General features: G+C 38.6%; 1 protein-coding gene across 3 annotated transcripts in view; it reads left to right on the forward strand.

Moving 5' to 3' along the window:
* The window catches only part of LOC141156629 (uncharacterized), a 225,604-nt gene that overhangs the window by 172,636 nt on the left and 40,357 nt on the right, over window positions 1-12,611 (forward strand). For all 3 annotated transcript variants that reach the window (XM_073642828.1, XM_073642822.1, XM_073642836.1), the window contains 5 exons: window positions 1,170-2,047; window positions 6,132-6,271; window positions 7,984-8,112; window positions 10,280-10,611; window positions 10,721-10,854. In XM_073642828.1, the coding sequence (XP_073498929.1) occupies window positions 1,170-2,047; window positions 6,132-6,271; window positions 7,984-8,112; window positions 10,280-10,611; window positions 10,721-10,854 (1,613 nt within the window). The remainder of the gene's footprint in view (window positions 1-1,169; window positions 2,048-6,131; window positions 6,272-7,983; window positions 8,113-10,279; window positions 10,612-10,720; window positions 10,855-12,611) is intronic.

Raw genomic sequence — 12,611 nt, forward strand, 5'->3', positions numbered from 1 at the left:
TAAGGTATGTCATATTTTCCCACAGGTACTTCTTAGAGGAATAGCAAGACCGCCATATTTTCAAGCATTGCAGTTCCCTCATTCCTTTAATAACCTTGGTCGCTCTTCTCTGCACCCACAGTAGTCCAGCTATGTCCTTCTTATACACTGGAGCCCAAAATTGAGCACAAAATTCCAAGAGTGCTCTGATTAGTGACCTGTATAGAGGCAAAACTATTGTCTAGTCATGAGCAGCTATGCTTCTTTAATGCACCCCATTGGTTCTATTTGCCATGGCAGCAGCTGACCAGGACTGGTCAATAAAGTTAAGTTTGCTGTCCACCCATATGTCTAAGTCTTTTTCAATGACAGTGATACCTAGTGTTTTACTGATTAATAAATAATTATACATTTTATTTCCTTGGCCCAAGTGCACGATCTTACATTTTTTTACATTACACTTCAATAGCTATTTATTAGTACAAGCCTTAAATCCCTCTGAGATATTAAATTATCGTCCTCTGTGTTGATAACAGAGTTTAGTATAATCTCTAAATAATGAAAATTCTACTCTGTATGGCCTCTACAAGTTCATAATAAATATGTGAAAGAGACAAGGGCCCAATACTGACCCCTGTGGTACTCTACTGATAGCTGTGACCCAGTCCGAGTGTCTTCCATTAATAGCCACCCTCTGTTTCCTATCACTGAGACAGTTTTTTAACTCAATTGCACATATTTTCCCTTAGTCTCATTGGTCTCATTTTATGTAACAACCTTGTATGTGGCACTCTACCAAATGCCTTTGAAAAGTCCAGATAGAGGACATCCACGGTGTTACTCTGGTCCAGTCTCGAACTCATAGAAGCTATTCATAGAAGCTGATCATATCTCAATTCTTTTTCTCACAAAGTAAAAGATTAGGGAACATTTGGGCTCTTTTCAAAGTCATTGATGCCATTTTTTAAAAGAATTTGCCTAAAAAAAGTCTGAGGTCTATGAAATGCTTGATTTGCTCCTGGAGGTCATCAAATTAAAAGTCTAATCATGTGCCTCATTACTCTCTGAAATAGCATCCTTCACTGAACCCTTTTTATTATGTAATACTCAACATGCATCACATAACAATAAGAACATGATTGCCTTTCTCATTATACCACTTTCTTAGATGTTTCTACTTTTTGTTGCAGAAACTTACATTAAAGCAAAATATTATTCAGATACTACCATTAAATTCAGAAGAAATAAATTATATGATTGACTTCTGGCTAAATAGAGATTGTCGAAAACTCACTAGGCTCCAAAGAAAAATCCTACTAGAGTCCTGTGCTGAATGTCCTCTTCCACTCTATGCAGTGTGCTCTTATATGGAATCATATAAGTGGACCTCTTATACCCCTGAAAGGGAAATCCTTCTATTTTCTGATATCTCTAAGATGTTTTCTTTGCTCCTATCAAGACTAGAGAAAAACCATGGTGACCAAGTGATAAAAAAGACAGCTTCATACATTTCATTGTCCAGAAATGGCATCACGCAAGAGGAACTCCTGGATTTGCTATCACTTGACCAAGCTGTAATGGATGAAATAATTAAGTACCAGGGAGTTGCTGTGCCAGTGTTTCCAGAAGTTCTCTGGATCAAGCTACGTAAAGATTTTGGGATCTATTTGGTAGAACAGAGGACAGATGATAGCTATGTCATTAACTGGTCTCATGACCTCTTTAGGACTGTGTGTGTGAACAGATATGTGAAATCAAAAGATTATCAACTTTCTATCCATTATGCATTTACTGACTACTACCTAGAAAGTCGAAGTCGCCATTGCCTTAATAAAGAGGATACACCAATCATGCCACTGTCATGGGAGGTCAAACATGAAAACCAAACTGACCATATGTTTAACCTACGTAAAATCCTTGGAATATCATACCATATGTTGCAGTCTAATCAAATGCAGCGTCTCGTGACCGAGTGCATATTCAATTATGAGTACCTGCTACACAAAGCCTGGGCTACCTCCATTGTGGAAATCCAGGAGGACATAAGAGCAGCCATTAATCCAGAAAGGTAAGGCATTTGGTATGGAGGAGAATCTATTTGACTAAGAGTAGATGTATCCATTGAATGGTTATGATTAAAGGGACTCTGTCAGCACATAATGAATGTCCAAACCAAGTACAGGCGTTTGGCGCACCCTTAGTGTGACCAAACATAAAAGTGTACCTTCCCACCTATTTGTTTTCCCTTTATCTTCGCCCCCATCTTCTTTGATTGACATCTCTGATATGATAGAGCCAGAAAAGTGCAGCATTTGATGGAATACAAGTAGGTGGGAAGGTGCACTTAAATATATGACTCTGCCAAGGGTTCACTGAGCGCCTGGACTTGGTTTGAACAGTGCTGACAGAGTCCCTTTAAGGATAAACGATTCTTTAAATATTCACTATGTTGCTAGTGAGTTTTCAATTCCATGTTGCTTTTGCTGTATATAATATATGGAGGGAGAAATACTAATCTAAATTCTAATATTGCAGCTACCATTGACATACAGTTGTGCTCAAAAGTTTACATAACAGGGCAGAAGTTTCCTTTTTTGGCTTTGTTTAAGAGAATATGACTGATAACAAAAAAATCTTTTTCTCCACTCATGGTTATTGGTTGGATGAAGCCATTTATTGTCAAACCACTGTGTTTCCTCTTTTTAAATCTTAAAGACGACCAAAAACATCCAAATGACCCTGATCAAAAGTTCACATACCCTGGTGATTTTGGCCTGATAACATGCACAGAATTTGACATAAATGGGTTTGAATGGCTACTAAAGGTAACATCCTCACCTGTGACCTGTTTGCTTTGAAATCAGTGTGTGTGCATAAAAGCTGAGTGAGTTTCTGGGATCCAGACAGACTCTTGCATCTTTCATCCGGCCACTGACGTTTCTGGATTGTGAGTCATGGGGAAAGCAAAAGAATTGTCAACGGATTTACAGGAAAAGGTAGTTGAACTGTATAACACAGGAAAGGGATACAAAAAAAATATCCAAGGAATTGATAATGCCAGTCAGCAGCATTCAAGCTGTGATTAACAAATGGAAAATCAGGGGCTCTGCAAAAACCAAACCACGGTCAGGTAGACCAACAAAAATTTCGGCCACAACTGCCAGGAAAATTGTTCGGGATGCAAAGAAAAACCCACAAATAACATCAGCTGAAATTCAGGACTCTCTGAAAACTAGCAGTGTGGCTGTTTCAAGATGCACAATAAGGAGGCACTTGAAGAAAAATGGGCTGCATGGTCGAGTCGCCAGAAGAAAGCTATTACTGCGCAAAAGCTGCAAAGTATCTCGCCTACAATACGCCAAACAGCACAGAGACAAGCCTCAAAACTTCTGGAACAAGGTAATTTGGAGTGATGAGACCAAAATTTAACTTTTTGGCCACAACCATAAACGTTACATTTGGAGAGAGGTCAACAAGGCCTATGATGAAAGGAACACAATTCCTACAGTAAAGCACGGAGGTGAATTGCTGATGTTTTGGGGATGTGTGAGCTACAAAGGCACAGGAAACTTGGTAAAAGTTGAAGGAAAGATGAATGCAGCACGTTATCAGCAAATACTAGAGGCAAATTTGCACTCATCAGCCGGAAGCTGCGCATGGGACGTACTTGGACGTTCCAACATGACAACGATCCAAAACACAAGGCCAAGTCGACCTGTCATTGGCTGCAGCAGAAAAAAAGTGAAGGTTCTGGAGTGGCCATCTCAGTCTCCTGAACTCAATATCATTGAGCCACTCTGGGGAGATCACAAGCGTGCAGTTCATGCTAGACAGCCCAGGAATTTACAGGAACTGGAGGCTTTTAGCCAAGAAGAATGGGAAAATTTACCATCTGAGAAAATAAAGAACCTCATCCACAACTACCACAAAAGACTTCAAGCTGTCATTGATGTTAGAGGGGGCAATACACGGTATTAAGAACTGGGGTATGTGAACCTTTGATCAGGGTCATTTGGATGTTTTTGGCTGTCATTAAGATTTAAAAAGAGAAAACACAGTAGTTTGATAATAAATAGCTTCACTCAACCAATAACCATGAGTGGAGAAAAAGTTTTTTGGTTATCATTCGTATTCTCTGAAACAATGCCAAGTAAGGAAAAACTCTGCCGGGGTATGTAAACTTTTGAGCACAACTGTATATGCATAGTGCGCTAATAGAAATTTTGTCCTTTGCAACAAATAAAATATTCAAAGCAAATATTGCATATTGACTTTACAGCTTTACTCCAGAATTTGTTGCTCGTTCTATGCTGATTTGATCTTCTTGAAATTTTCTTCCAAATTCATGTAGACATCCTTATGGATTTTGGTCAATTTTTCTATTTTATTTTTTAAAGTTTTATGACTACTACTTATAATATAAAGGCTCATTCAGACAATCAACTTGTACCTCTGATAATCTATGAGTCTGTTCACATGTCAAATTTTTTTTGTGGCCCAAATGTCTGCAAAAGAAAATGGAGACATGTTCGTTTTTGATTTGCGTCATAGACCAAACTCACCCATTCAACTCAGGGGTCAGTGAAAATTACAGACAGCACATGGATGGTATCAGTGTGACATCTTAGTGGTGTCTGTTTTTTACTATTTAACAGGTAAGATAAGCTTGGGGTTTTGTTTTTGTTTTTTTGCATAAGAGAAAAATGGATGCCATACAGATGGTAAAAATGGACGCCTGGACCCAAAATTAATGAAAATCAAATCCAGCACGATGATGAAAAATGGTCTTTTTTTTCCTGTATGCAAAGAAAACTGACGTGTGAATGATGCCTAAGTAATTTTCTGTAGATTTAAATGGGTGCACCACTCACTGATTTTATAAGATGTTTTTCCTTTTAAATCATTCTGTCATATCCATATTACATAAATATGCTGCTTGATCCTTTCTGATGTAACAAGGCCAATGAGGGAGCGTGAAATAAAAGCCTATTCATAAGGCTGCTCTATGTGTAATGTAGACATTTAGGGGGTTATTTATCAAAACTGTTTAAAAGAAATTGTGTCTTTGTTGTAATCAGAGCTCAGTTTACCTTTCTTTAACTACTCTGGTTAAATAAAAGCTGTGCCAAGATTGGTTGTTATGAGCAAAAAGGAAGATTTTTTTTATTTTAGACAATTTTTATAACTGTACCCCATAGTTCTGTATGTACATGTTTGAAAACATCTGCGATGCTTTAGGGAAAAGACATCTTTTGTTGCCCCTAAAACTGATTGCTGACGCTGATGCTGTGAGATGAAACCTGTAAGTCCTTGTAATGACACTCAACTCTGCTGCACCTCTTTCTTCACACTGACTGCTGTGAAATGAAAACTGGAAGTGTTTGTAGTGACACTCAACTCTGCTGTATTCTACACAGTTTTTGCAGAAATCAGGACTGAGAGCACGGCTGTCTGTTATTACATCTCACAGAAAAAAACATGTTCTTCTGAACTTCTAGGGATATATTCTTTTTACCTTCCTGCACGAAGTGTCCTCCTTAAGATTGGTCAACGTCATGTGGGGGAAGAAGTACGTAACCCAGATTATGATCTCTGCTAACACCCCTTGGATTTATTGTAAATTATAACCTAAATTTTACAAGCTAATATCTCTGCTATGTAAATGAAAAATGAATAAAAAAAAATATTTTTTTTTAGCTTTGCAGCCACTATTCCTTGATATGCCCAGTTTAACAACCAAAGACTTGTGAAAGAACCTGTTTAAGGGGTTCTGCGCCTTCTATTCTAAGGCCGGTTTAACATTTCTGTGAACACAACATCTTCATATGTGTCTATAGGAGATCCACAGCCACTCCGTACATAGCGGTTCATACTCATACTGTGAAACATGGATGTGTGCCTTATAAAGAATAATCCCAGCCAAGTATTTGTAGATTTAGCAGACATGGTTTCATATTTCTTATTTACTTGAATGTATTCTGTACATTTCAAATAGATGTGAATGCACGTATCACGTTCTCAAGTTTTTGTTCCCTTCTCACACAGCCTTGTATCAGTTACCTCAAACACTATTGTACTCGAGCAGTAAATGAACCACAGGTTGACCCACCAATACTATTACATCACGGTGCTTTATGCTTTCTGATTGACAGGCCAGGGCTTGATTTGAATCTGCTACTTGAAACTCTTCAGTTGTCCATGAAGGTGCTAAAGAAGGACCCTTGTCAGCTGGCGTCCCAGCTTACAGGACGTCTGCACCAGATAGATGCCTCGGATAAACCTGTGGCCCCTGGTAGGACTAACTAATAATACTTATAAATAATATAAAAAAGTAAAATGGAAGTAGCACTACAATGGAAATAAGTGAGAAATGTGAACTTTAGAGTTTGAGAAAGTCTTCAAATGAGAAGCTGAAACGTTGCCTTCTAATCCTCTTAGATCTTTCAGCAGCTTTTGATAAAGTTGACTAATGCAATAAAAATGATAGATTTGCAATGTTTTGTGGAATTGATGGCACAGTTCTCCAGTGATTAAGGTCTTTTAAATGGCTGACCATAATAACTATCTCTTGTCTCATTGCCCTCTTTACCAGTTATTTCACAATATAGAGTGCCAAAGGGCTCAGTTCTACCCCCCAATACACTTTACATGCTACTATTAAACAAAATAATCCAGAGCCACAGTCTGACATACCACTCTGGGCTGGTGATCCCCTTTCATACCTATCCTTCAAGCTCAGAGTTAATAACACATCTCTGGTTACAAGTAACTGCTTAGCTGAGCTACTAGACGATGTGAGTACCAGCTCGCCAAAGTTGAACCCACAGACTTGATTTTCTCTTGTTGAGAGCTCAGCACCTTATAGCAACTTGCACATCCAACACCTCAACACGTAGAAATCGCAATATTGTAAAACTCTGGGTACGTGCACAGAGCATCTTTAAGACACCAGCTGATCTGCTGAGGTTTTCCCTGGTGAAGCGGCTTCACTGTGAGTTCTGTTATCAGTTTTGTTGCTGCTCTGCTATCAGTATCTCTTTGTCGATATTTGAAACTATAACCAATAAGTAGCTTCCTGGCGCAAACCGCCCGAGAGAGTGAATATGTTTTTACATGCTTTATGGTTTCCAAACCCTTAAGCGTTTATAAGAATTAACAAAAGACTGGCTATGTGCACAGCACTGTTGTTTTTACATTGCTGTGCATTATGTTCACCTTTTTTCAGTGGTTTTGCAGCTTTTTTTGAGCCAGGATTCTGGTGGAATACGCCTGAAAAAGATGAGTGCACATACCCTTAGGCCACGTTTGTAATATGGATGTAGTTATAGATGGGGAATGGCCTCTTAGGAACCAGATATTTGATTATTAAAGATTTATTCTTCCACCTGAGAAAAATTGCCAAAAAAACTCATTCCACCAGAAGGCATGCCTTCATAACCCCAAGGGTGGTGTAATGTCTTATATCTAACTGAAATAAATAACATAAGTACCCAGCTACTTGAAGGATCTGCTGAAGCCCTACACTTCTTGCCATCTTATCAGATCAACAAGTATTAATAAGTTGGTGTAGCATCAGCCATGAAACATTTGGAGGCCGAACCTTCTGTCAGGTAGACCCAACTCTTTGGATCAAGCAGAGAATTATTATTATTGGACATAATTGTCGCAAAGACCTAAAACGCACCTGTTCAATTTGACGTGTGATTAACATAAGACATTTTATCAAATTGATCAGCTTACTCCCAGACTGTACAGTCCTGTGTGAGAAAAGTGCATTACAAATGTTTCTTATACAATGAATTCTTTATAGGATAAAAAGCATCAAATCCAAAGCTAATGTAACAGACATGACATAAAATACTGCACTGAGTGCAAAAAGTGTGTGAAGTGTACTGGATAGATCAACACTGAGCAATCTATTTACCAGATCTAAGTATGTGTAGGAAAAGTATCTACATGTGCAAATTAGACTAATATTTAATAGATGACCTTTGTTAATTATAGGTGATCCGAGGAAATATCCTTTACTGCCATCCTTGATGTCCCAGTGTCAGCAGTCCTCTATTGCCACTTTCATACCTTCTTTCACGTGTCTCCTGCCACCTGGGGGGATTCTCTATGACACCTTAGCAGGTACACAGCTGAATGTCTCGGATCCTTTACATAAAACTTATATCTGTAAATCATTTGTAGACATTTTTAATATTACTCTGAAGGCTCTGATCAGTTCTTCAATACAAAAAGTGAAACTCATATTATATAGAGTCATTACAAACAGAGTGATCTATTTCAAGTGTTTATTTCTGTTAATGTTGATGAATATGGCTTACAGCCAATGAAAACACAAGTCATTATCTCAATAAATTAGAATACTTTATAACAGCTTGAAAAATATTTTTTAAATCCGAAATGTTGGTCTACTGAAATGTATGTTCAGTAAATGCCCTCGATAGTTGGTCGGGGCTCCTTTTACATCAATTACTGCATCAATGTGGCGTGGCATGGAGGTGATCAGCCTGTGGCACTGCTGAGGTGTTATGGAAGCCCAGGTTGCTTTGATAGCAGCCTTCAACTCTTCTACATTGTTGGGTCTGGTGTCTCTCATCTTCCTCTAGATAATACCCCGTAGATTCTCTATGGGGTTAATGTGAGGTGAGTTTGCTGTCAAATCAAGCACAGTGATACTGTTGTTTTTAAACCAGGTATTGGTACTTTTGGCAGTGTGGATAGGGGCCAAGTCCTGCTGGAGAATAAAATTTTCATCTCCAAAAAGCTTGTCAGCAGAGGGAAGCATGAAGTGCTTTAAAATTTCCTGGTAGACGGCTGCGCTGACTTTGGTCTTGATAAAACACAGTGGACCTACACCAGCAGATGACATGGCTCCCCAAACCATCAATGATTGTGGAAACTTCACACTAGACCTCAAGCAGCTTGGATTGTGGCCTCTCCACTCTTCCTCCAGACTCTGGGACCTTGATTTCTAAATGAAATGCAAAATTTACTTTCATCTGAAAACAACACCTTGGACCACTGAGCATCAGTCCAGGTCTTTTTCTTCTTGGTCCAGGTATGACGCTTCTGGCGTTGTCTATTGGTCATGAGTGGCTTGACACAAGGAATGCGACACTTGTAGACCATGTCCTGGATACGTCTGTGTGTGGTGGCTCTTGAAGCAATGACTCCAGCAGCAGTCCAATCCTTGTGAATCTCCCCCAAATTTTTGAATGGCCTTTTCTTAACAATCCTTTCAAGGCTGCGGTTATCCCGGTTGCTTGTGCACCTTTTTCTACCACACTTTTTCCTTTCACTCAACTTTCCATTAATATGCTTGGATACAGAACTCTGTGAATAACCAGCTTCCTTAGCAATGATCTTTTGTGGCTTACCCTCCTTGTGGAGTGTGTCAATGACTGCCTTCTGGACATCTGTCAAGTCAGCAGTCTTCTCCATAATTGTGGAGCCTACTGAAACAGACTAAGGGGCCTTTTTAAATGCTTTGCAGGTGTTTTTTGTTAATTATTCTAATTTACTGAGATAATAACTTTTGTGTTTTCATTGGCTGTAAGCCATAATCATCAATGTTAACAGAAATAAACACTTGAAATAGATCACTCTGTTTGTAATGACTCGATATAATGTACGAGTTTCACTTTTTGTATTGAAGAACTGAAATAAATTAACTTTTTGATGATATTCTAATTTAGTGAGAAGCACCTGTATCTAGGCTCGCACAAAATCGATCTTCCAGCAGATTGTTCATCCATCAAGTCGACATGACTGGAGATAGAGCCGAAGGCCATAAATAATAATAATAAAATAATAGAAGTGTTACCTGTCATTGTAATCCTGACTCTGATAATATGGATGCTTGCTCAAAACCCTTCCTAGGAATACAGTCTAAAAAAGCCTCAGTCGCGAGTGTATTTACCGATTTTATTTTTTCTTTTAACAAAGGTCATAATATGAAAAAAAAACATGTAACACAAAAACCTGATTTGAACAATAGATCAGTTTCTGATGATAGCTTCCCTTTCAGACCTCATTCACATACATATAATGTATTAACATTTACATTACATTCACTCCAGTAACCTGAATTCATTGGATCGTAGTGATGATGTTGGCTGAGGTGGATGTTATTAGCTGTGTAATCCTGCCTCTGATGATAATGAGCCTTCTGAAAGAACAGGAAGTATAACTCCAAAATAGCCCCAGTAGACAGTGTGAAAATTGAAGAATTTCTATATATTTTTTAAACAGAATATAAGAAGAATTATTGTACATTATTGCTGTTATACAGGTCATACCGACAGTATTACTGCAGTCGCAGAAGCGCACACTGACCTTCGAGCAATGACAGCTTCCAGGGATGGCACCCTGAAGGTTTGGGACCTAGTAGCGGGGAAACCTATATTCACTCTTCATGGCATTGGAAAGGACATTGACTCCATCACTGTGTGTAGGCAGAACAGAATAGTCGCTGTCACTCAGGACCACAGTTTCCATATATGGGACCTTTCATGTCGCAGAATGATATATGCCGCCGATGATTGTCTGGATGCCCCTATCCTGACATCTGCCATGGATGGACAACTTCTCCTGGCTTTTTTTGATGGCAGCCATTTAGTTAAGGTTAGCTCTATTATTCTTTTTAAACTGGATATAATAATGATTTCTGTTTTTTTTTTTTACTTTTTTTTTTTTTATTGAACTTTTTTTTTTATAATTTCATGTATTCCAGGTGTTTGACTTGGCTGAATCCTGTAACCTTGTCTGTCAGGTAGCCATTCCTGCAGATGAAACGCCAGTTCATAAAAACCACTCCATTCTGGTTTCTAGGAATTCATTTAAAGAGTACATTGTATTTGCCTACAGGTAATAAGTTGTATGTATCTATCCATCTATCCGTATAAGCTTCAGGGCACATCTCTAAAGTTAGAAAAGTTATGGTTATTGGTGTCCCCTTGGTGTCTATGACTTTAACCACAAGCGCAGCTATGACCATGGTTATGTCTTAATTTTTAACATGAAAATTATAGTAAATATAAGTTTAGTTTCAAATGAAAAATGTAAAAATATAACACGTTTTGAGATATTTTGCATATTTTAGTTTATGACATCATTTTGATCCAGTGTAAAGTCATTTGTATTTGAGTCGCTGAATACAGCAAAATCTTTCAAGTACGGAAGGCTCATTCTAGTAAAATGCATTGTGGGGGAAAACATTTAATTGGTGCAATCTGTGCAGCAGCACAGGGGCCCGAGAGGTAAAGGGACCCACTTCTATCTCCAAAGCAGGTGGAATTGTGCATTATGATGAACTATTGGACTGCAAGGGGCCCATTTACTATTCATGTACCTGAGCCCTCTCCTGTCTATGTCTGCCCCTGATGTATTGTTAAAGTGAATCTTTCAGCAGGTTTTTGCTATGTAATCTGACAGCAGCATGATGTAGGGACAGAGACTCTGATTCCAGCGATGTATCACTTAGTTTACTGGGTGCAGCAGTTGTAATATCATCACAGTTTTCTCTGCTGCAGACATAGCAGAGTTCAGATATTGAGCCCAATATGACCCTGCACACCCCACGGATTGGCAGCTTACTGTGTACAATGTGCATAGATAGAAAACTACCTAGCAGGGTTGGACCAGGAGGCACGAGGCAGTTTCTCCTCTAGTGATAATCTCCTGCTGATAAAACACTGATTGTACGTAAACAGCAAAATACAGCCTGGTAAGTGATGCATCAGGGGAATCAGGGTCTCTTCCACTACATCATGGCGCTTTCAGATTACATAGCAAAAACAATGGGTTTTATAGCAGGATTATTATCGCATTTTTAACTCAAGGAAAAACAAAAATGTGTGACCTTGAAATCTCCAGTTCACTAAAGCTTAATTTTCTGCAGCAAAAATACATAAACTTTTCTTAAAATTGCCAATCACCTGTTACTTATATATTTTTTATTCTGTAATGGGTTAGTCCAATATTATTCTCATCACTTTATTAACCATGTCCCTTTTCTACACATGTACCAAGCATTACTACATTATATCAGTTTATTTGTTTTAGATGTCCCATGGTGCTCCAATTCTTTATGTAAGTGTTCGGCCATACGAGGACTCGGTGTACATAACTTTTTGTTCACATAGCTTGATTGCTACTAAGTTTTACCTCCTGTGAAGCCACATTCCTCCCTAACATTTCCATACCATGGTGTGTTAGGGTCAGTGGCAGTCATACATATAATACACAGGAATATAGTAGTTGATCACCGCTTGGTTCTTTATTATAAATTGCATTGATCTCACCATAAAAAAAATCCAAAACCCTATACTCTAAGTGGATAACATGGTGTTGTAGTCAATCATAGGGGACATAGCCTAGCCCACGCAGAGACGCTTCAAGGGAAGATGAACCACAACTGGGGCAAACATATAATAATCTTATAATATTTTTTTTATTTATATAGTGCCAACATATTCCACAGCACTTTACAATTCAGACAATTTACAGACATTATTGGCACTGTCCCCATTGTGACTCACAATCTAGGTTCCCTATCAGTATGTCTTTGGAGTGTGGGAGGAAACCAGAGAACCTGGAGGAAACCCACACAAACATGGGGAGAA

Source organism: Phyllobates terribilis, unplaced genomic scaffold (genome assembly GCF_046119375.1).
Source record: "Phyllobates terribilis strain yellow unplaced genomic scaffold, ASM4611937v1 Scaffold_1__5_contigs__length_1240528914, whole genome shotgun sequence".
NCBI lineage: Eukaryota > Metazoa > Chordata > Amphibia > Anura > Dendrobatidae > Phyllobates > Phyllobates terribilis.